Genomic DNA, 24,682 nt, shown 5'->3' with positions numbered 1-24,682 from the left:
GACTAAACCCACTACCAGTATGTCAGTCATACTGGAATTCATAATAGGCCTACCAAGTTTTTATAAGCTAAGTTTTTTTTAAAATAAGTTCTATGAATAACTCAGTAAGTTAGGAGATGGTTATTATGGAGAAGGCTCTTAAGTGGAATAAAGACGTTGTCTCAAAATTGTTGAATAATCTACTCCACGCATTGTCTACGCAATGTATTCTAACACTGCAACTACTGTATATTTGGTTCCAATGCAGTAGGGTCTTACTGAATAAGCAAAGAGGCTGACTGAAAACAGTTAACAGAGGAGCTCTGAGAGAACCAAACATCATTAGAGCAAAGACACTTGAAATGCAAGGGGTCTCCTTGGATCTCCTCAAGAAATGTTTTTAGAAATTATTTCATATTATTGCCTCCTTTATACTTTTTAAGTTTTTTTACAGCCCAAAGACGAACACCTATGTTGTAACAATTATATGTGGAAATGTTTTGGGGAATTTGCCTGTTGTTTTTCTATTTTTCTCTGACACTGTCCCAAGGATCCACATTCAATTTCTCTAAACGGCTTATATCACCACTTCTCTTTCCAATCCATCCTCTCTCCCCCATTGCCTATTGGAAATCTATGATCTCCAAGGCCTTTTAAGGTCGCACAGACTGAATTTTGCCTCAACACATGATGGCGTTTCAAAACACAGATCTATGTGTCTGTGACATGTCGCCACTACCCCACCCCATGTGGTAACATGGGGAGCTATTTAAACGACACACACAACAACGCAGTTTGGGGTTGGTCGGTTTGTTTTTTGGCTGGGCAGCACGGCTGGTGGGATCTCAGTTCCCTGACCAGGGATTGAATCCGGGCCATGGCAGTGAAAGCCCTGAACTCCCTCAAACTCAGTTTGTTTGCATTCACATGGCGTTTCCTCAATGTCTCCACCTTGCCATCTATAACTTGCTTTGCTATGTTATCTCTACTTCAGTGAAGTTTATTTCCCTCTTTTTTTATATGCAAGGACCTCTGATCTGTTTTTACTTAGCTAACATTAGTTTTTATTCTAGTATTCACTCCCTACTGTTCTTTCATTTTCTTTTATGGGGAGAGGAGTTATTGGGGTTTTTTGGAGGGGTGGTGGTATATAATGGTGGTCTATTTCTCTTAAGTTCAAACTTATTACAAGTAGGTGCAAGCAATCTGCCTACTTACGTCTTCTGTTAAGTCTTGCCTGAACACATATACTGAGAGACATTGTGGTTTTTTATAATTTTTTCTTCTTTATTATAATTAGCTTTGAGGGTTTTTTTAATGATGTATGTAGACTGGTCATATCATCTATGAATTGCACTGCAGGATAGAGGGGACATTACAGAGGGAATGCTGGCTCTAATGGGATTGAGAACCACTGCTCTACAATGAGAGAAAGGATGTTAGGAACTGTCCAGCTTCTCTTTTTTTCAGGCCCACAGAGGGTGGAAAGGATGCAGCCACATCTACACAACTGGTGGGTGGATTAGAACCAGGCTTCCTGAATCGTTGTCCAGTCCTACCCTAAGCCTAAATTCATCTTTCATTTTCCATAGCTCAACTTCACAGTCCAAAGTTGGGCACTGCTGGAGGAAAGGAGGTCGAAGCCCTCCGTGTCTAACTCCCTTGGGACATTTTTGCCCTAGATTCAACCGAATCTGGCGCTCTCCTAAGGCTGCCAGCAACAGGTTTTACTCAGTTGTTTGTCGCCCCTAGTGTCTAGCATGGGTACTGGCACAAAGCGAGCAAACTACTTACAAGATGAATTTAGTACTTTTCCAGAGAGAGACAGATCCCAACTCTTCCCACACCTTCCACCAAGCCAGTAAGGAATCCAGGTACTCCTAAATCCCAATTCTTCCATAAAGAGTCCAAATTTTGCAAAAGAGATGGAAACAGCTGAACTCAGCCTCAGGGCACGGGGTGGTGGGGAATACAGGGGTCAGATGGGAGTGGCCTTCTCCGAGTGGGCGGAGCGCGTGGGTGGGAGCACTGCCCTCTGGGAAGAACCCGGAGGTGTGTGTGCGCGCGCGTGCGCGCGCTCGCGGCGCGTCTGTCTAGGGGGAGTTAATGATTTGCCAGAGGCTCATTTCACAACTTACCAAGGGTCAGCTTCCCTTGGGCATGTACAAGTTCGGTCCTCTGGGCTCCTCACCCCTTGCCAGCTTCCACCCGGGAGGTCCCCCAGGCAGCCCGCAGCATGATCTCCATCACCGAATGGCAGAGTGAGTGCGAGGGGCTGGTGCTGTCGAGGGGGCTGGCTGGACCGGCTAGGGTGGGTCAAGATGCAGCCCCTCCCAGCCGGGATCTTTCTCTGGGGAACCTGCAAGGCGACCTCTGGAGCTAGTGGCTGGGAGCTGCCCTGTTGGCATCCTTCAGGCAGCACGGCCAGGGCCGGGTGTGGCTCCCTGCCTTCCAGGGGTTGGGGGGTTGCCCAGGGCCCCCAGGTAGCCAGAGGCTGGTGCCTGGAGGAACTGGCAAGTTCACCACTCAGGCTGGTCCCTTCCCCATTCAGGATTCTTAAACATGGGATACTACAAGGGTGGACCTAGAAGGCCTCTGCCTATTGAGACATCTTTCCCCCACAAACTCTTAGGGTATCCTGTGGCCCTGGCTCCTTCTTATCAGAAACTAAACTCAAATCCCCTCCCCAAATCACTCTGTCCTCACTCCTAAATATCTTTCCCCTTTATTCAGGGAAGAGGGCAGGGAGGTAGTCCCAAGGTCCAGGAGAAGTGGTGAAAACTGTGGCTCTATAAGTTTCATTTGGGTGAGTTACTTAAAACCAGTGTCTTATCTGTGAACTGGAGATAATATTCATTCATTCACTGAACAAATTTGTCTCCTTTATGTACCAAGCACTGTTTTGGGCACAGGGTATGCAACAGTGAATGGAACAGACATAGTCCCTGCTTATGTTCCAGGATGAGGAAACAGGTAATTAGTAGATGAAGTCAGTATGTAGTATGTCAGATGGTGATACCTCCCTCTGGACAAAAATAAAACAGGGTAAAGAGGCTTGGGAGTGCAGGGTAGGAGGGGTGACTGTTTTGTATAGAGTGGTCACTAAGCTTACCTGGGAAGGTACTTTTATACAGAGACCCATAGGAAGTGAGGGTGCAAAGCCACGCAGCTGTCTGGGGCAGGGGGGGAAAATGTTCTAGGAAGAGGGGACCGCCAGTACAAAGGCCCTGAGGCATTAGCATATTTTGGTGTGTTTGACAAACAAGGAGGCTGGTGTGGGTGGAACAAAGTGAGGAGAGGGGAGAGCAATAGGAGGATAGTCAGGGAGGTCACTCAGAGGCCAGGCTGTGTAAGAATTTTGGTTTTATCTCCATAAGATGGGAAACTATTAGAAGGTTTTGTGCAGAGGCGTGATATGATCTGCTTATATTTTTAAAAGATCACTCTGGGTGCTGGATTGAGAATAGACAGACTGTGGAGGGGTGGGGTCAGCAACAGAGAGACCAGTTTTGAGGCAAGAGATGGTGAAGGAGACCAGTTCCGAGGTAAGAGGTGGTGAAGGAGACCAGTTCCGAGGTAAGAGGTGATGGAGGAAACCAGTTCTGAGGTGAGAGATGGCGGAGACCAGTTCTGAGGTGAGAGGCAGTGGAGACCAGTTCAGAGGTGAGAGGTGATGGAGGAGACCAGTTCTGAGGTGAGAGACAGTGGAGGAGACCAGGGTGGTAGCAGCAAACTGGTGGGGAGTAGTCAGTGCTGGATCTGCGCTGAGGAAATTGCTGAAAGGATTTGCTGATGGACTGGATGTGGGTTGTGAGAGAAAGAATTCAAGAATGCCTCCAATATTTTCAGCCTGAGCAATTAGAAGGGTTGAGTAGGGGGGAAGGCAGGATTTGGGTTTTAGACATGTCGAGTTCCATGTCAAGTAGGTAGTCAGGTATATTAGTCTGCAACGGAGAGAAATTTGGGAGTTGCCAGCGTAGGGATGGTATGTAAAACCATGAGATCGCCTGGGCACAGTTTCTCAGCCTCCCCACTACTGACATTTGGGGGGGGAGGGGGATCTGTCCTGTCCATTGTAGGATTTTAGCAGCATCCCTGGCCTCTACCCACTAGATGGCAGTAGCACACTCTCACTCCCACTTGTGACCATCAAAACGTCTTCTTATGTTACCAAATGTCCCCGGGGGAACAAAATTGCCAACCTACCCATCAGCCCCACCCTCCACCCCAAGTTGAGAAACACTGACTTAGGGGAAAAAATAGAAGAGGGCTGAGGCCTGAGCCCAGGGGCAAGCCAACATTAAATCAAAACGGGCTAAGTTCTATGAAGAATGTGCTAAGTAAGTCCTACGAAGAGAAAAAATATGAGGGAACCAGATTAAGTCGGGAACAGATAGTGGACCAGGTTTCCCTGAGAAACCGACATTTGTGTTGAGACCTGAAGGAGTGTGTGTTGGGCAGATAGCAAGTGGGGAGAAACCGCATGTACAAAGGCCCCGACGCAGGAAGGCTCGTCATGGAAACAATGATGTGTTTGGAGTATGGCAGGCAAGGGCAGAAGATGAAGTTGGACAAGCAAGCCTAGGCCCCATCATGCAGGGCCTGTAAGCCAAGGCATGGGTGGGAGGACTCTGTTGCATTCTAAGCCAGTGGGAAGCCATGACGGATTGTACGCTGTGCTAATATGTTTTCCAAGGCCCCTGACTGCTGTGTGGAGAAGGGATAAGAGGGTGGCAGGAATGAAGCAGGAGACTGACTGGGGGATGTCGCAGGAGTCCAGGAAAGAGATAATGGTGGCTTAGAATTAAGTGGTAAGGGTGGAGAGAAATGGACAGCTTTCAAGATACATTTAGGAGGAAGAAGCAATAAAACTTAGCTGTGGATTGAATGGAGGAGGGATGGTAGGAACAGTGAGGGAGACTCAGTGATGGCTCTTGGGCTTCTGCCTCGAGCTGCTGAGTGGGTGGTGATGACATTTCATTCATTTGGGGAAAAGTGTGCCAGGTGCAGCTTTAAGGAAGGAAAATCAATAGCTCAGTTTGGACCTGTTGAGTTCAAGATGCCTTGGAGAGAGAAAACCATGCAGATATGCCAAGTAAGCAGCTGGATAGGAGTTTGGAAGCTCAAAGGAGGCATGGACGAGAAAGATAAATATCAACACTGTCAGCACACAAGAGATACTTAAAGATGTGTAAATTCGTGTGAAACTAGAATGAGAAGAGAAATGAGCTGGAGCTGAAGCCCTGAGCAATTCAAACCCCAAGAGAAGAGAAAGAAGTGGGAGCTGGTGAAGAAGCCTGGGAAAGAGTGGCCAGACAGCAGGAAAGAAATCAAGAATATGGTGTCACGGAACCCACCACAGGCTATTTCAAGAAGGGAGTGGCCAACTGCTGACAGATGAGGACCGACCCCTCTCCTTTGGATTTGGGAACGTGGACGTCATGGGAGGCCCAAGCAAGAGCCTCTCTGTAGAGGGGGTGGGGGCAGAAGTGGACCGGACAGGGTTGGTGAAAGGCACTTTTTCTAGAGCCAGTCTACTGGGTTCACACCCTGGTTCTGCCAGCTGTTGGCTGTGCACCCCTGGGCACAGGTTAAGACCGCTCAGTGTTTCCGTTCTGTTTGTGAAATGGGGCTAAAGCATACCTACCTCATAGGCAGTTATGAAAATTAAACGAGTTAATACACATAAAGTGCTTGGACTGCCTGGCACCATGTGTTCATTAGTGTTAACGATTATTACTATTAATAACTGTTGTTAATTTTGAAAAGAGAAACAAGGCTCTTTCTCTTCCCCTTTGCCTCCTTCCTCTTCCTGAACAATTCAGTCTTAAAGCCATGAGGTAGCAGGGGGGCGGTGCCCAGGGCGGGTGTCAGGGCCCTCGCCGGGCTGGTGGGTTCACACTGGGGTTTGCCTGGTGCCAGGCCAGGGGAGGGGGGCATCCTGGAAGGGTTGGGGTGGAAACTGGAGAGTAACTTTATGGTGGAGGGGCCTGCAGACTCCGCCTTGATGAAGTACTTAAAGAAGCATCATTCAGTAACAGGTCAAATTGGAGCTGTGCATCACCTAATAGATGCAGTGAGAAGAACACAGCATCACCTCTTGTTGATATCTCTGCATAACCTGAACCTAGTCACGAGGAAACATCAGACAAACCCAAACAGAGGGACAGCTACAGGATAACTGGCCCAAATCTTCATAAGTGTCAAGGTCATGTCAAGGAGAGACTGAGGAACTGTTTCAGACAAAACAGCCTGAAGAGACATGGCAACCACATGCCACATGTGATTCTGAATTGGATCTTCTTGCCGTGAATGATATGACTGGGACAACTGATGAAACCTGAATGGGGTCTGAGGGTTGGATGGTAGTAATGTATCAGTGTTAATCTCCTGACTTTGACGTTGTGTCCTGGCTGTATAGGAGAATAAAGGAAACCACAGCCAAGTATTCAGGGGCGATGAGGTAGCCGGTGGCAACTGCTTTCAAATGGTTTAGGAAAAAAATTCTTTGTACTGTACTTGCAACTTTTATGTCCATTTGATATTGATTTTTTAAAAAGTGGGAGAGAGACTTCCCTGGCGGTGGTTAAGAATCTGCCTGCTGGGCTTCCCTGGTGGCGCAGTGGTTAAGAATCCACCTGCCAATGCAAGAGACGCGGGTTTGAGCCATGTTCGGAGAAGATCCTACATGCCGCAGAGCAACTAAGCCCGTGTGCCACAACTACTGAGCCTGCACTCTAGAGCCTGAAAGCCACAACTACTGAACCTGTGTGCCACAACTACTGAAGCCCGTACGCCTAGAGCCCTGCTCTGCAACAAGAGAAGCCACCACAATGAGAAGCCCGCACACCGCAACGAAGAGTAGCCCCTGCTTGCCACAACTAGAGAAAGCCCGTGAGCAGCAATGAAGACCCAACACAGCCAAATAAATTTAAAAAAAAAAAGAAGAGAGAGAGAGGGAGAGAGAAAGTGAATGGTGTCTGAGGCTCCCTTGCACGGCCTCAGACCAGAGGGACCCATCCGCCTGCTCCAGGGGATATTGCGTTCCTTGGAGCTGTAGCTGCTTCTGGAAGCAAGAAAGACATTGAACCCGGCTTCAGTTAGTGCTGCAGGGCGGGATCTAAACAGGACTTTGGAGCAGCCATCAGCCCAGTTGTTCTCTGCGGTCTGGGGAGGCCCCCACTTCTCACCAGGTGGCGCCCTGGAGAGCCAGGCCTCTCTGGAGAGTTCCGTCAGTCTCCCAGCTGTTCTCTGCCCCAGAGCCTGGAGACTGGGTGACCTCCAGCAAGGGGTGCGCTGCCCCAACTGTCTGCATCCTGGGGACGGTGGGCTGCAGGCACTGCTGTCACTCCTGGTGATGTGTCCCATCCCCCACCCTCTCTGCCATGCTTTCTGCCCCAAGAAGAACTTCAGGAGTAGCCCCTGGCTGGTAATTTGACTGAAATCCCTCAGCTACTCCACAGGTGAGAGGCAGAGCAAGGTCTGAGGCTTGTGTGTGAAAAACACAGTTTCTGACCCTTTTCTGTGGGGTACTGTGTAGTTTCTCCGCTGAACGCTGGAAGCACTAATTGTGGCCCATAAAGAAGGCTGCCTCCATTGCAGAAAAATTGTGGAAATGCACCAGCCCTTGAAGGGCAGTGTGGAACAAGTCGGAAAAGTAATAACCATACAAGCCAGCAAATCATTGTTGCAGAAAAAAGTATAATATAGAAGACATGAAATATGAATTTGAGAAATGTATGATTTCTACAAAATGAGTAAGAGGCTGTACTTAAGTGTTTACAGCATGGGCATGTGGATATTCTAACAAAACAAAATGAAAACCCAATAAAATGCCCATGTTATGTGTCCACACAAAAATATCTACTAAGGGAGATAGACCGGAAGGGTGTATTGTCAGAACTGACCTATTTTTATGGTGAGTGTAAGCTAATAAGAGATTTTTATAACGGGCATAAAAACTTAAAATACCTTTGTCATTCAGATTAAAGAAATATGGTTGTGGTCTTCCTCCACAGTACCCTGGCCCGTGTAAAATTATCATGACAAGATAGATGTACTTCTAGATCCTCAACTCACTGTCTCTGAGGGTAGAAAAATCATGCAACATGGAAAGACAGAACACAAACTTCATAATGACCAAGGGGGTTGTACTCTACCCAGTGTCTTGGGTTCTAAGAGATTTAATTCAGGCAGGCATTCTAGGACATGGAAACAGGAAACAAACTTAAATAGATTACGGAGATTTGTCAGAAACAGGAGGAATTGCCATTAGTAGCAGTTGGATTCTGGGCAGCGGGGGTGGGGGGGGGATATGCTGAGAGAAATGATGTTGTACTCATTCCTAGCAAACCCAGCTCTGCCAAAATGGAGACCCAGTTAGACTGGCATTTTTCTAGAATATGAGTTGAATGAGGTTTCAATCCATAATTTGAACAATAAATCTCATCTCTGTATTTTTAAAGATCTTTTAAAGTCCTTTGGCCTTATTTCTATACTGGAACTGATCCTAATCCTCTTAAGGTCTGTATGGTAACAGATTAGGAAAGATTAACTACCTACCTGAAAGATGATTGTGTTTCATTTTCTTTCAGTTGTAAATATAACTTAGCCAGTAAACCTAATCTTAGGAATAAACCTAACTAAGGAGGCAAAAGGCTTGTACCCTGGAAACTACAAAATGTTGCTGAAAGAAATTTTAAAAGACACAAATAGGTAGAAAGACCCATATTCATGGATTGGAAGACTTAATATTGTTAAGATGTCAATACTACAGAAGGCAGTCTACAGATTCAATGCAATAATCTATCAAAATCCCAATGGCATTTTTTGCAGAAATAGAAAAATCCATCCTAAAATTCACATGGAATCTCAAGGGATCTTGACTAGCCAAAGCAATCTTGAAAAAGAAGAACAAAGTTGGAGGTTTCAAACTTCCTGATTTCAAAACTTATTACAAACCTACAGTAATCAAAACAGTGTGGGACTGGCATAAAGACAGACATAGAGACCAATGGAATATAAAAGATAGCCCAGAAATAAACCCTGGCATATATGGCCACATGGTTTTCAACATGGGTGCCAAGACCGTTCAATGGAGAAAGGACAGTCTTTTCAACAAATGATGTTGGGAAAACTGGATATTCACAGGCAAAAGAATGAAATCGGACCCATACCTTACACCATATGTAAAAATTAACTCAAAGTTCATTTTAGCTCTAAGTAAGAACTAAAACAAACTCTTAGAAGAAAACATAGGAGAAAAGCTTCATGATGCTGAATTTGACCATTATTTCTTGGGTGTGATACCAAAAGCACAGGCAACTAAAGAAAAAAATAGATACACTGGACTATATGAAGATTTAAAACTTCTGTGCATCAAAGGACACAATCAACAGAGTGAAAAGGCAACCTACAGAATAGGAGAAAATATTGGCAAATCTTGTATCTGATAAGGGGTTACTATACAGAATATACAAAGAACTCCTACAACTGAACAACAAAAAACCCCAAACAACCTGTTTTAAAAATGGGCAAAGGACTTGAATAGACACTTCTCCAAAGAAGATATACAAATGACCAACAAGCACATGAAAGATACTCAACACCACTAATCATCAAGGAAATGCAAATCAAAACCTCAGTGAGATACCACCTCCCACCCCTTAGGATGGATGCTATCAAAAACAAAACAAAGCGAAAAAACAGAAAGTAACAAGTGTTGGTGAGGAGGTAGAGAAGTTGGAACCCCTTGTACACCACTACCGAGAATGTAAAATGGTGTAACTTCTGTGGGAAGCAGTATGGTGGTTTCTCAAAAACTTCAAAATAGAGCTGCCACATGGCCCAGCAATTCCACTTCTGGGTATATACCCAAAAGAAGTGAAAGTAGAGTCTCGGAGAGATATTTGTTCACCCGTGCTCACAGTAGCATTATTTACAATAGCCAAAAGGTGGAAGCAACCCACGTCTGTCCACAGATGACTAGATAAACAAAATGTAGTATATGCATACAATGGAATATTATTCAGCCTTAAAAAGGAAGGAAATTCTGACACATGCTACAACATGGATAAACCTTGAAGACATTATGCTGAGTGAAATAAGGCAGTCACACAGAGACACGTACTGTATGATTCCAATCATATGAGGTACCTAGACTGGTCAGAACCATAGAAAGTAGAATGGTGGTTGCCAGAGAGAGCGGGGAACGAGGAGTTGTTTAGAGGTTACAGAGTTTCAGTTTTGCAAGATGAAAAGAGTTCTGGATGTGGGTGGTGGTAATAGAACAACAAGGTGAATGTACTTAGTACCACTGAACTGTATACCTAAAAATGGTTAAGATGATAAATTTTACTTGTATTTTATTGTAATTTAAGATAAAATTTTCAACTTGATTCAATTTAAAAATGAAGCAACACAATGAACTGTCATTTGTTGACTACCAGAGCGGCACAGATAAAGTAAAATTAACAATTCTGTGTGATGGAGGGGGTTTAAGAGAAAGGGAGCTTCATATCCTAAATAGCCTATCTGTGCTGGGCTCCCTGGCTCTGAGCCAACTCCTGTAGTTCAAAGAATGAGGAGACACAAAGCAAAAGACACGCTGCTGCTGGGACCCACCTGTGGCTGAAGTTAGGGTTCCGAGGGGTGTGTGGCAGGGCAGCCACGGTGCTGGCTGTGGTGTAGACTCCGAGGTGATGAGCACATTTCTGGTCAATGACTTCTCTTTCCCAGTCAAGTGTGAGAGGTCGTCATCGGAAGGCTGGGAAGCGGGGCGGTTTAGAGAAGGAAGGAGACACTGTAAAGAGCTGTTCAGGAGGGCAAGCCTCCTGAAATAGGGCAGGCCAGCTGGGCAGTTGTGAGTTTTCAGTGGTACCCTTTGGCCCTGGTGTGAGTTGGGCATCAAGCGGCTCCCAAAAGCAAGAGGCCAGGAACAGAGTAGGCAGAGGGTTGTGTTCAGCCAGAGACCCAAACCCGATAATGATCTAGGTGACGTGGCATTTGAAGACAAGAGGAAACTGAAAATAGAAAGTGGTGAGAGTATCACTAGCTACCTCATAGAGATGTTGTGAGGACAGGACGCCAGAGTATATAGAACTGACCAGCAGTTTCCAGGTGCTAAACATAGATTCGTGCCCATCCTTCCCTTCCCCTCCTGTCATTCCCTGAGAGCACAGAAGCCAAGATTCCTGGATGGCAATGGAGCCATGCCATCCCCCGCCCCCCAGAGGGCACCTGTCCAGCGGCAATGGGGGGAAGTTCCAGCATCCCAAGCTGCTCCCCAAAGCCCATCCCACCACAGCCTCCTTGCCCATTGCAGAGATTGGTGTGGGCACCACCGGCTTCGGCATCTTCTTCATCCTCTTTGGAATGTTCCTGTACTTTGATTCGGTGCTCCTGGCCTTCGGAAACGTGAGTCCCCAAGCCCTGTGAACCTACCTGAGGTCTCCGTTGCCAGGAGGGTCAGCCCTGAGTTTATTCAGATCGAGCCCATCCAGGCGCTGGGCACCACCAAGCGCAGGCAGGCAAGGGGTGGCTGGGGATGGATGGGGAGGCCTATGGGGCACAGAGAATCTAAGGACCTGGATTCTCATGCCAAGCTCTGGGCAAGGCCCTGAGGGTACCAAGATGAATCAGACGCCCCGTGAGAATCCCACCACCTAGGGACAGGAATGTCACATCAACATACACGACTGGGGAGGAAGACAGGGGCAGTGGTAAAGTCACTGTAAGATAAACACATCTAATATGAAACAAGGTGCTTGGAGAAAAGAGAGCGCGCCCTGTGGGAGAAGGATGAAAAACAATCTAGAAAAATAAGTGAGTGTGGGGAGGATAAAGCACTTCCAGGTGGGTGGAACAAGAGAAGAGGTATGGAGAAGGGGAGGGAAAGCATGGAACGTGCTGGAAGAAAGCCAGAGAGTTAAGTTTGACAGGAGGCCAGGCACTCTTAAGGGATCGTTGGGAGGCAAGCTGAAGGTGGGGACAGGGCCATAGAGTGGAGGGCCTGGAGAATGCTGCCACAGGCTGGAGCCCTGACACTGCCCTGTGGCTCCGGGTGTGGCTGCCTAACCTATTCAGGCTTCAGCCTTCACCTTTGTAAAATGGAGAGAATCTCACTATCTTTCCCATCTTACTTAGGAGGTGTGATGAGAAATGATATCATATAAGTGCTTGGGATCCAAGAAATTGGGTCGAATTGGGTGACAAGCTAGAGACCTTCAAAGGTCTCCTGGTCCACCCTGCCTCTGGGTACTTCTGTTCCTAAGCAGTTCAAATTACTCACCCTCTCCAATATTATCCCTCCTTGAAGAGTTAGCAAGTCCTGCCGCATGCCTGATGCGCAGCTCCAGGCCTGGCCCCTGACTCCCGAGGGAGCAGAGGGAGCCAGGGTGTTTGTTCTCACACCCACCCCCTCCCTCTCCCACAGCTGCTGTTCCTGACTGGCCTCTCCCTCATCATCGGCCTGAGGAAGACGTTTTCCTTCTTCTTCCAGAGGCACAAGCTCAAGGGGACCAGCTTCTTCCTGGGGGGCGTGGTCATCGTGCTCCTGCGCTGGCCCCTCCTGGGCATGTTCCTGGAAACCTATGGCTTCTTTAACCTCTTCAAGTGAGTGCAGGTCCCCTTCCCCTGGATGGGCCCACCAGGGCCTCTGAACGGCTGAGGTCAGGTTTGGGCAGCATGACCAGCAGTGCATACAGAAGCTGGACTTTATCCTGCAAGAGACGGGAGCCTCGGAAGGGTTGAAAATGGGGAGGAGCATCAGGTGGACACCAACCGTAGCCCGAAGGATAAGTTGGAAGAATCAGCCCAACCATCAGTAAACATGGAGTACCTGCTGTGTCCCCATCACTGTGCCTGTCACCAGGGAGGAGACACAGGACCTGCCCCCAAGTCTGGCCATCCAGATAGGGAGGAAGGGCAGTGAACTAAAATCTACTAAGCCCCTCACATGCACCAGGCATGCTCACAAGCATCCTCTCATTTTGTCATCTCCACAACCCATCGTAGGATTGTCCTCTACTTGCAAATCAGGAAACCAATGCTCGGAGCCCTGCCCGAGCTCTCACAAGTAGTATGCAAAGGATCTGAACTTGACCGAGGTGTCTCTGGCTTCGGCCCGTCCAGTGTCAGCCTGGGCCTGGTGAAAGACACGGTGGAACTCAGCAAAGGTGTGTGGCCTCCATCAGGGCCAGGGAGGTGTCCCAGAGGAAGCAGGACCTGAGACAGGCCTTGAGGGGTGGGTAGGGTCTCAGAGAAGACTGAAGGGTCCTTAAGGAGAAGAAAGAAAAGGATACTGAGGAAGACCACCTCTGGGGCACTGTGGAGAGAACAGGGGTGGGATGGGGATGATGTGGGCTAGAAGAATCATGGCTTATGGACTCATGGGAAGGAGCTGTGGACCAGGAACCTTAGGCTAATCGGAACCATCAGCTTACTCAGTGTAGCCTTGAAAACACCTGATCGGCCCGATGCCCTAGACTTCAGAGACATCATGTAGTGTGGTTGCAGGAAATGAAATTCTCTCACATGTGTTCTGCCACCCATTATTTTTCAACGATGTCATTATTCAAACAGTCATTCATTCAAATAGTCAGATATATAAAAAGTACCTACTACGTGCCAAATACAGGGCTAGGTGTGGGGATATGGCACTAAACGAGGAGAAACTTCCTGCGGAACTTGCAATTTAGCGAAGAAGACTAACTCTGACAATAGTTACCATTTATTGAGGACTTGGAAGTGTGAGTGGGGCCACTACAGACTCAGCAGTTCGAACCAAAAGTAAACCTTGAGAAAGACACCTTGCAGCAGCATGGAAGGGGCAAAAAAAAAAAAAAAAAACCTCAGAGCTATAAGAGACCTCAGAGACCCAAGCGAACCTCAGGGACCTGAGGCCCAGGGAAAGGAAGTAGCTCAGCCAGAACTCAGATTTCTGCTCCCCTTCCCACACCAACCTCCATGCCTCCAAGCCCTTTGAGGGATCACCCGTCCATGCCAGGGTGTGTGTGGTAAGAATGGGGCGCCGAGGCGTGGGGGAGAATAGTGAGCGCAGCCTCCAATAGCGATCCATGCCTGGAGCCCAGGAAACATGCGGCAAGCGGTACACACCCAGTCTAGGGAGGAGAAGACAGTAACAATAATAAAAATAAACATTCCCAAGCATTTCTCTGTGTAAGGCCCTATGATGCAGATACGATTATTATTAACCCCATTTTACAGCTGGAAATAGATTCAGAGAAGTGAAGAAATTTGCCTAAGTTTATACAGCGCCAGTGAGTGGTAGAGCCAAGATTTGAAGCCAGGGAGTCTGACCTCAGGGCCTTCATTCTTAACTACTCCACTTGGCTGCCTCTCAAAAAAACAGGGGTGCAGAAGCACGCCCGCCCCCAGTGCCCAGGAGCCCATTCTCTTGGGAGCCAAAGCTGGAGCCTTAGGGGGGACCTCAGCCTCGCTGCCCTCATCCTCCCCTCTGGGGCCATCACTGACCACTCCCTCCTCCTCTCTGCTCCTAGGGGCTTTTTCTCTGTCGCCTTTGACTTCTTGGGCAATACCTCCAACATCCCCTTCCTGAGCGTGGTAAGTGGATTATGCGTGTGGCTTGGTGGCGGTGCCTTGGGGTGGGGGAAGCACACGGACTTAGTAGAACAGCAGCCCCAGGCGCAGTGGACACTCCCCCATCTCCCCTCAAAGCCCCTTCCCCAGGTGGGCCAGCCTCAGCTCCTCTTCCCCTCCCTCTACCTTCTCCATTTGACAATAGCAGATGAGATGACGGGTGTGAGCAGTTGTGCCAAAGGTGTGGGTGTAGAGAACGGTGTTTGTCAGTAGCTCCCTATTACCGCCAAAGAAACAGAGCCTTAGGGAGTCTAGGTGACCCAGCCAGAACGTGCCAGACTTCCGGAGAGAGGGCTGAGTCTGGGCCCCAGGCAGAGAGAGGATGTGTGACAGCCAGTGACAACAGGAAAATCAGGTGGCAGATTCTGTCCTCTCCTTGAGGCAGGCATGGGGCAGTGGTCCCTAGCCCCTGCCCCTCCCTTTCTCTGAAGCACCGGACAGAATACAAGCTCTCTGAGAAGCTCAGAGAGGCTCTAAGCCAGCACCTTGACATGCCCGCCCCCTGGACACACCCCCGCTGTCCCCTCTCCATATCTGCGCCTGGCACTGCTCCCAGCTCTCAAGGCCAGCTTCGTAATAACCTAGATATTGAGTCTGCTCTGCGCTCTTTGTCTGGAGTAATGATTCTTGGCTCCCACAGCTGTTCCGGAGGCTTCAAGGCACCAGCTCAATGGTCTGAACAGCAGAGATAAGCTGCTTGAACTTGAATCATTGGTTCAGGGGGCTGGAAAGGAAATGGGGGCCACCCCCTCAGGCCCCCACCCCACACTGACTCATCTCCCCATCATACCCGGACCTCTCCAAGTCCAGAAGGAAGGATGGAGCCGAGTGACTGACCTCAAATCCCCAAGTCAATGCAAGACGCTGTCAGGACCATTGGGAGCAGAGATCCAGGTCCTGTGGAGATTGAACGGGGATCACACCCCACCCTGTATTTATCAGAGGAAAAGCAAAGATTAAATCCCCAAGCTGTAAATGTGCCTGAGACTCAAAGTCAGTGTCTGTAGCCCATTAAGTCCATTCTCTGACTCAGGGCAGGCCCACACACATGGCAAGAAGCAGGCCTGCTCTCATGACCTATCATTCTTACCCTCGTGTCTACTAGTCCTAATGAGTGAGATAATATGTTTGCAAGCCCCTGTTAGCAGGAGGTATTAAACAAGTGATGGGTATTAATCCCCATCATGGTGGGAAGTGCTTCTCAGCCATTAATTAGGTGGATGTCTGCACAGCTCACCCACCAGGTAGCCTCTGTGCTGAGGTAGAGACATAGCCCCTACCTTCCAAGGGCCCCAGTCTCTGTCCTGGGAAGCACTTTATTCAAGGGTGAAGCGCATCCTTGCAGGCCCAAGAAAGAGACAGGAGTCCCCTGCAATGCGTACATTTAATAAGTCTCTGTGAGGGCCCCTGTGTCTGTACGGAGCAAAGGAGCGGGTGCTGAGGGTGCAAAGGGAAGGAGACCTGCCCCACTTCAAAGCGAGGCTCACAACAATTCCAAAACCGTGTGATCGAGGTGCCACAGGACATGACGGTGGGGCTCCAGGAGCAGCACCTCCGGACACACTGCAGCTGGAAGGCACTCCTCCGAGTTCCCTTAGTGCTTCCCAGGTACGCCCACCTTCTAGAGCTGCAAAGCTGCTGCTTTCTTAGCCAGCTGCTCACATACCTGTCTCGCCCATCGGACCTCGGCATGTTCATCTCCAAACCCTGTGCTGAGCCCGTGCTCAGGAATTGCTTGGGGAAAGAAGGGAGGAAGGAAGGAAGAAAAAAAGAGACAATCCCCCCACCCAGTCCCAGATCCCAGCCCAGGAGCCGCCTTCTGGTCTAAGACCCCAACTGAGCTGCCAGAGCCGGGAGCACACGGGGAGCAAGGAGCCCCCGGGGCAGACTGTGCCACCTCCTCCCCCTTCCCCCCCTGCATCCTACTCACTTGTCTGGAGGGGGAACATTGCCCGCTGACACTCCGCCCCCCCCCCCAAACAGTCCATTTCCATGTTGTTTGGGGCAGAATGGCTCTTGGAGTGGGTCGGGGAGAAGCGGTGAGTAGGCTGGAAAGAACTAGCGGCAATCAGAAAGCCAGCCTTGGAAGGCTTCTGGAGGGGCAGGACAAGGCTGATTTCAGTCATGAGAACCAGGAGGCGGGAGTCAGCCGTCATCGGCTCGGAGCGCCGTGCTCTCTGAGGGGGTCTGAGGAGGAGGGAGGGGGAGGCAGAGGTGGGCCTATGCCTGGAGACGTCACCATGGGCTTTATAAAAGGGACGTGACCAGGGAGCTGGTGACAGTGAGCCCAGGAGCCCATCTCCCCTCCCTCCAGGTGTTCACTCAGCCAAGCAGTGTCATCACCTCGGAGACCCCTCAGGACGGAGCCAAGGCAAGGTAGGTGCGCTGCAGCGCCCACACAGGGGAAGGCTCTGGCTGGACTCAGGGAGGCTCCCAAGCTGGGAGCAGGAATTCAGTTCCAGGACTGACAGAGGTGTCCCAGGCAGGCCAAGGGGGTGCCGATCTTCCCTGATTACTCGGCCGGCCAGATTTATTCTGGGATGTCTGGGTAAATGATGTTAACTTGCACTTTATGAAACCAGGACCTTGGGGATTCTTTTCTGTAGAAAGAATGAATACAGTGAATGAACTCTCTGGCTGGGATGAGAGGCCACAGAAGCTTTTGGAGGGAGCTGGGGAACTCCTGGGGCTCACAGCCTCAACAGGACTCCTCTGGGTAGTTCCCTGATGTGTGGATGGCAAACACAGACCTAAACAAAGAGCCCCCGTGTACCCTGCCAGCCCTGGCACTAAGAGATGGGATCACCGCAGAAGGGAGCTGCCCCACCCCAAAAGCTTTCCAACCAAGCCTGGAATTCCTGTTACTCTCTAGGTACAAAACCCCTGGGACAGGGAGACCACAAAAATGCCCACTGCAGGACAGCCACTCGTGGCCCCTTGGAAGCTGATGGTTCTTTTCCAAACAACTCAATTCTACCACATGTGTTAAAAGCCGCTGTGCTGGGCAGTGAACCAAGAGTTGGGGGAGGGGTGTAGGTGTGCACTGGGGACAGGTAGTGGGGGAAACCCAAAGTTCTCATGGTAAGTGCTACCTATGATGGGATGGGGAGGGTGCAATACAGGTGAGAGGAGCATGAAGAAGGAACACTACCTTCTAACCCCACAGCCTGCCCTCTGCCTCCTTCCCCACTCACCGTCCTGCTTCTGAAGAGCAGCCTGAATGCTCCATGTGAAACACTAATCTACACACATTCCCCTCTGGCTCACACCGCCTGGGGATAAAGCCCCTGGTGGCCCCTTCCCCAGCCTCATCACTCACTCTCTCTCCAGCAAAGTTTCACCCTCCTGGCAGGCTGGAGGGCCTGCACTTCCCTCCACACCCAGCTCCAGCTCCCTTGCTGGGACTGCCTTCAGTGCGCAGAAACTCAGCTCAGGTGCCACCCCCTGCAGAAAGCCTGCCTGGACCCTCCACATCAGGCTCCCATGGGCTCTGACACACCCCCGGGCCTCCCCACCCACCCTGTGCTCACGTGCCTCCAGCCTCTCATTTACCATGTTATTCTGAGATGATTCTGATTACGACTCAACTTCTTGTGCTAGATCCCAGGGGAGGGCCTGGGGGAAGCAACCCTGCGTCTTAGCACACCTGTGCACCCATAGCGCCAACCAGGTGCTGCGATCAGGAATGATTTCTGAACTGACCTGGACCCCGTGCATCCATGGTCTGAAGCCATGAAAGAAATGGTTTTACACGTTCTCTCTAGTGGACTGATCCTCTCTCTACTCCATGCCCTGCCCCAGGCCTTAAGGCAGGTGCAGAAAGCCATGGTCTGGGTTTCAGGGTGTCACAGAGTCAAAGTCTGCAAGGATAAGTGACCATCTGAGGGGACAGTCGGTGGCCAGTCTGACTCAACGCTCTTATTTTATACACGGAGCAATGACGTCTAGAGATGGGAGGTGACTTGCTCTTGTCTCACAGGGAGGGAGGGTGGAGCTGTGGCTATAGATCTGAGTCCTCCTAATCCCACTCTTACTCTACCCCATGCCTGCGTCCCGGTGGCGCAGGGAGAGGAAAGGGGAGTGGGGGCCACAACAGAGGGTTGGATGGGGCTGAGCCACCGTTAGGAGCTGACGGGCACAAATGATAGTCCCCCCCCCGCCCTGCCCCCTTACCGCTCGACCACAGAGGGAGGCTCGAGCCTTTAGATCTGGCACCCACTGCCTTCTGCTCAGCCTGCAGTGCTGCCTGGCTCTCCACCAATTTGTCTTTAATCATGTTTGGACCATCTCAAAATGCCTGGTGACTTTTTCAAAGAGAAATCAGACTTGGGAGCTGGAAGAGCTGGGGGGGCGGTGGTGGGGATGAGAGGGGAAAGGGGATGAAGAGGGGGTCAGAGCACACAGCTCCCACCTCAACAGCCAAAATCATGAAGTCGATTATATTCATATCCTCTCAGAGACCACGGGGAATAGAATATGGAGACAGTTGACCTGATAAATCAGGGAAAGTTTTTTTCTCTTTCCTGAATTACAGGCAATAAGACAATTTAATGACGGTTTTCAAGGCTATGAAGGGTTATGAGAGCAAGCAAGATGATTGCCTCTTTCTTCATTTTTCTTGAAAAAGGAAAGGAATTAAGTTCCCATTACAGCAGGAGGGAACTGGGCCAGGTTCAGGAAGGCACATTCTAGTGGGGAGAGTGGAGCACAGAAAGCTGTCATTTATGCAGAGCCCAGCACGGAGGGAAGAAGAGCCTGCTCCCAGGCTCCAGAGAGCAGGTGGGGACCTCAGCGTCCTCCATTCAGTGGAACTCCTTGCCCCACTTCACTTCACCTTTCCCTGCTCACTGCCACACTGCATCTCCTTCCTTGTTTCTCCAACATTCCTCTCAAGCAAACCTGAGGTTCAGAATCCCGGCCATTTTCCAACCCAAGCAGTCCTGCCCCTTCCACTGATACGGATGCTTCCTCCCTCCCTCCCTCCCTTCTTTCCTTCTCTCCTTCCTTCCTAACCTTACTGGCCTCACCTGCAGGAAGCCCTCCCTATGATTCTCACCCAGCATGAGTTCAGCTTGGACGATACGGTGCAAGTGGTCTCAGTCCCATTTCCGTGCTGTGTCTGTTCAGCCTCATCCCTCCACTGAGGGCCTCCAAGGGCAGGGGCTGTCTCCTTCCTTCCAAGGGCCCCACTTCATGCTGGGATCTGCCCCATCACCCAGCCCAGAGGGCGTGCCTAACCTAGCCCCTCCGCCCTCTCTCTGTCTTGGTCTCAGGACACTTCCGGGACCACGATGAACTCGCTGGTTTCTTGGCAGTTGACGATTTTCCTCTGTGCCATCTCCTTCAGGGAGACATTAGAAAAGGCGACGCCCATGGAGAACCCTAGAGCCACAGGTATGTGTTGTCTTGGGAAGAAGGGTGGGAGGGAGCAAGTGAGTTGTTGCAAAATGAGAGTTACCATATTCTTCAGATGTGGCTTAGTCTCATGACGTGAATTTAAAGCTGCGTTTAATGGAAACCTAAGACTGATACATGCAACACGTTTAGGGGCCTCGCTAACCTTGCAAGCAGGAATGTCTTGCCACTGTTATGGACATCAGGAGGCTCACCCAGGTTCAGGTGCTTGTTAACCACCGAGCTCCTGCATGGTTTTCTCTGCTCTCCGCCAACCACCTCTCTGTGCAGATCTGCTAGGAAGGAATTTACTATGCAAGTTTGTCTTACCAGTGACCTCAGTTCCTTTATGGGAAATTTGGAAAAAAAAAAAAATAGCCTACACAAAAGGACAGATCCTTAATATCTGTCAACATTATGAGTTCATTGTGAAACTGATGAGCTGGAGAAACTGAGGCCCAAAGAGGTAAAGAAACGTTCCCGAAGTCACTCAATCCAATGCTGCAGAAACCCAGCAGGCACTGAGCTCCCAAAGAGTGCCCTCTACAGGGCATGAGCTAGGATGGTGCTCATCCCCAAGTCAGGAGGGGGGTTTAACACTGCTGGGTGGTCAGCTTGGCCTCTGGGGACCTCAGTTCCTCTAGCTCTGGAACTTGCAGCATTCTCTCTATACACAAGATATCACTGTGCCCATAAGCTATCCCAAAGCAAAGAGAACATGGCCCTGGGTGTCCCTTGCCAAGTGTGTCTTCTCTCCTGGGATCGGGTGTTCTTTCTGGGTGAGGGAGGATCCCCCAGAGTATAACATCATCACTGCCCTGGGGACATTGAGCTCTTAGCTCTTTCTGGCAAAAGCTTAGGTGATGCTAAAAACAATAGCCTAAGCAGTGATCCTCCTGCTGGGATGGTGGCTGTAGCTAGAAAGGAAGTCATTGTCTCTTCCATCTCAGCCAGGCCCAGGGCCCTCCTAGGAAGATTATAACTAACTCTGGACCATGCCCGCTTTTCTCCAGAGTATGCCAGGGCACTGAAGAGCAGGGCTCAAAGCCAACTACCCTCCACCCAACACACACCCACTCACACCCCAGACCTCATTTCCACTGATCTCCTGCCACAATTTGCTGGGGTCATTGTCTCCTGAGAGCTAGTTGCACTACTTTACTGCTAAAAGGTATAGTGCACTTAATGAGCCTCGCATGTGGAGTGCCTTCCAAATTAGCCTCATTAACCCTCAGTGTGAAGGGGAAAGATTATACCTGGAGTGGGGGAGGTGAGCTGGTTGAGGTGACCCAGATAATTTCCCTTCTTTGTTGAAGCCCTTATATAGCCTTTTAGGGGTCACACTTGTTGGGGGTGTGGAGGCACAATGGTCTTAGCTTCACTTGCTTCATTTCTGTAACTACGAGCCTTTCATTAGCTTTTATATATTTAACAAGCATTTTTGAGGCCCTAGTATGTGCAAGGCACTGTTTTCAAGACTCTGAGAGACTCAGAGATGAATGAACATGGCCCCAACCGCCCTAGGAGCTCAGTCTAGTGGGAGCCTGATGCACAGGCGGGCCAGCCAGAGGGCCACGAAGAGGAGCAAAGCTGGGTGTCCAGCAAATACTTGAGTTTTCTTTATTTCCAAGCTCTACCCTGCTTGCTTCCTAAAAAAAAAAAAGTAATCAATATAAAAGACATTCAAGACAATTCTGTAAAACATGTGAAATCAAAGCTATATTGAAGGAAGGAGGAGCAAATGGCCTAACCACCCAAGCTAAGATGCTAAGATGCTGAGCTTGGAGCTCTGAGCTTCCTAGGGGGTCAAGGAACAAAAGGGAAGCAGAGGATGGGGATGTGAGTAGGTGTTCCAAAGCCGTCTTTCCCGGGCCCCGGCCTCACGTCAGCCTCTCCCTGTGGCTCTGTCCTAGGCCCGCGGCTCAGACCTCCGGCGCTCCTGGCCTCCGGGGCGCAGAGCCCGCGGTGCGCGGAGAGGAAGCCCGCCGCTGCCGGGCCGAGCCCTCGGGGGGCCTCGCTGTGCCCTCCACCCGAGAGCTCCGCTGGGCCCCAGCTGCCGGGCCTGTGCGCCCCCCGCAGTCGCCTGATCCCCGCCCCGCGCGGCGCGGTGCTGGTGCAGCGGGAGAAGGACCTGTCCGCCTACAACTGGAACTCCTTCGGTCTACGTTACGGAAAGCGACACACTGCGCCGCCCGGCAGCCGCGGCCAAGGCGCCGGGCGGGGCTGAGCGCGGAGGTGCGGCCTTAGACTTCCAAATCGGGGCCGGGGCTGGGGGCGGGGCAGTGGGAGGGGCCTGCAGTTTTTTTCCTGAAGCAATAAAGGAAATGCTGCCGTCTCACCTGCTTGTGATCCGTGGCTAATTTTTGCAAGCGGCGCGGATGAGATTGTTCCCCTTCTCTCTCAGTTGGATCTTCAGCTGGTTTTAAGAAGGCTTTAGTGTTATCAAGGTCAATGATTTTAAAACTAGAGGTAAAGGACCAAGTTGTTTTTTCCCCCAGTTCGGGGCAGATGGGTACTTTTACACACACACACACACACACACACACACACACACACACACTGAATCTCTATAAGACTTTTAAAAATAACTAAAAAGAAGCTCAAATTGGATGCTGCTTGGGTGGTGTTACTGCAATATCAAATAGCTATAAACATTTCTGAAGATGTTCTCTTAATTCCTAGACCTATGTCACTGCAGATGGGTAACCAACATTTTTCAGAGGGCCATGAGCCGACACCCACACTTTGAGTAGCACTGATCTAGGCCAGGGGAAGGCAGATGGCTTAAGTACCTTCCCCTTTCCCAGGGAAGTTTTTAGCCAGTCGGACAGCCTGATCTGGAAGATGATGCCAACCACTGCCCCCTCCACTGAGGTTTAAATAACACCTTAGGTCCACAGTCAGACCTCCACTGGGGTGCCTGGCCACAACCACACTGAAGCCCCACTCCATGCGCAAGGAATGTCAGCAGTGCACTGGGCCATCCATCTGCCAATCACCCCCTCCCCGCCCACCCACCCCCCCCACCCCCACCCCCGAAACCCTGGATGGGTCCAGTGCTTTATGTTCATCACTTCGCTACGTCCTTTGAACCACCCAGGGGGCTGAGCATGTGTTAACCCCATTTTCACAAGTGAGAATCCTGAGGTTCAGAAAGATAAATATCTCACTCAAGGCACACAGCCAATGAGTGGCAAGCCATTTCAGGCTCCTGGCTTCCCCATTGCACTGTCACACCTCTCTGACGTGGCAGGGTTTCCATCTGAGTCAGCTGTGGTGAACATTAGGAATGGTCAACCTGCCTTGTGGGGACATTCCTGGGGGACCCCAATAGCTGGGGAGTTTAAACTGCTGTAGGAAGGAGTAGAGCTTGTCAGTTGGGAAACTCCAGGAATTCTAGGCTTCTAAGCCCACAAGAAAACCCAGCCCTACTTGACAGCCTCACGCTACGCGTACCCTGCTTGGTTTTGGCTGAGCTGGTCTTCGTTGCGGTGCGCAGGCTCTTCGTTGCAGCGCGGGCTTCTCTCTAGTTGCAGCGCATGTGCTTAGTTGCCCTGGGGCATTGGGAACTTAGTTCCCCAGCCAGGGATCGGACCCATGTCCCCTGCATTGGAAGGCAGATTCTTAGCCCCTGGACCACCAGGGAAGTCCCTACCTTGCTTGTTTTAGAATGGAAATGTTCTTTCCTAGAAGGATTGTGTGGTCCACCACCACTCCATGAAACACCAGTGTTCCACCCATTACAGAAACCAGGACTCCATAGAATGGAGGCAGAATCTTGTTGCTATGGCAATGAGATAGGCTGCTATGGGAACACGACAACCTGCCCTACCCCCATCTCTACTCAGAAACCGTCCTCCAGGATCTCTCAAATTATTGGTACTGCTGTGAGCTCATGTCCTAGCATGCATGACAGGGTGATGCTGTTGATATTTCATCCCCCAAACGACCTGGGGTGTGTGTCCCTGTACCTCTGGGAGAGGAATCATAAACTCAATAGCTATTTTGTTAAGTGAGTTATTCTCCTATTCCCTGGACCAATCCTTTCTCTGATGAAGTCTATGCGTAGGAAGAAGCTAATGGTCTCTAAAATCTGCTCTTAGCCAACCTAATTTTACAAAATTTCCTGTGATCTCCCCTAATTTCTCCTCATGACCTCAAGTTTAGGCAGATAGGAGGCAGAGGTGTGTGTGTGTGTGTGTGTTGCTTCAGGGGCAGGAGAGTGAAATGTGTTGTCTGGTATAAGAAGCAGGCCTGTGTGTGAGAAGGTATGTGTAAGAGGGGTAAATATGAGAAACATACATGTGTCTGTGTGACGCTGTGTGTGGTGTGGCCCCTCTAACTACATTTCAGGCCTTACTAGCTCCCACTGCAACCCAAGTGCTCTCCAGGATCTCTGTTCTAGCTGCTTCAGTGGGTAGCAGAAGAGCTGGATCCACCTGTCCTGGTCTTCCTGCCCAGGACTGTGCCTGTGAGACTCAAGGCTTTGCAGTTCTTGACCCCATGTGCTGTGAAGGGATGGGGATCTCCATGGGGTGAAGGGGTTTTTGGTTTCATGAGGCTCCCAGCCTGACTCTGAATTGATTGGAGGGAAGGTACAGGCTGTGAGGGGCCCCGGGGACTCCCATCTACCTCCCAAGACTTCTGGGTGGACTCAGAGAGCTAGGGCACCAGAGCCCAAAGACTTGGA

General features: G+C 50.1%; 1 protein-coding gene across 5 annotated transcripts; it reads left to right on the top strand.

Moving 5' to 3' along the window:
* Positions 1-2,029: 2,029 nt before the first annotated feature.
* Positions 2,030-22,254, top strand: GOLT1A (golgi transport 1A). Of its 5 annotated transcripts, none has more exons than XM_073802042.1 (6): positions 2,034-2,240; positions 14,499-14,562; positions 15,239-16,206; positions 16,913-16,974; positions 19,872-19,992; positions 21,906-22,254. In XM_073802042.1, the coding sequence occupies exons 5-6, from the start codon at positions 19,890-19,892 to the stop codon at positions 22,217-22,219; spliced, it is 417 nt and encodes a 138-aa protein (XP_073658143.1). In that variant the 5' UTR covers positions 2,034-2,240; positions 14,499-14,562; positions 15,239-16,206; positions 16,913-16,974; positions 19,872-19,889; the 3' UTR covers positions 22,220-22,254. The 5 variants fall into 5 exon arrangements, with proteins under 5 accessions (XP_033708183.1, XP_073658143.1, XP_033708186.1 ...); XM_033852288.2 differs by lacking the exons at positions 15,239-16,206; positions 16,913-16,974 and adding exons at positions 11,303-11,394; positions 12,413-12,591 and having other exon boundaries at positions 2,044-2,240; XM_033852295.2 differs by lacking the exons at positions 15,239-16,206; positions 16,913-16,974 and adding an exon at positions 12,479-12,591 and having other exon boundaries at positions 2,038-2,240.
* Positions 22,255-24,682: the final 2,428 nt, after the last annotated feature.

This window comes from Tursiops truncatus, chromosome 1 (genome assembly GCF_011762595.2).
Source record: "Tursiops truncatus isolate mTurTru1 chromosome 1, mTurTru1.mat.Y, whole genome shotgun sequence".
Lineage (NCBI taxonomy): Eukaryota > Metazoa > Chordata > Mammalia > Artiodactyla > Delphinidae > Tursiops > Tursiops truncatus.
The sequence above is the reverse complement of the archived record's forward strand: the minus strand, read 5'-3'. Positions and strand labels throughout refer to the sequence as shown.

Coding starts and splice junctions, on each gene's coding strand:
- GOLT1A (XM_033852288.2), top strand. CDS start 2,216: ATGATCTCCATCACCGAATGGCAGA. Junction 11,395..12,412: donor TGCTCCTGGCCTTCGGAAAC/GTGAGTCCCCAA, acceptor CCTCTCCCACAG/CTGCTGTTCCTGACTGGCCT. Junction 14,563..19,871: donor ACATCCCCTTCCTGAGCGTG/GTAAGTGGATTA, acceptor TCTTGGTCTCAG/GACACTTCCGGGACCACGAT.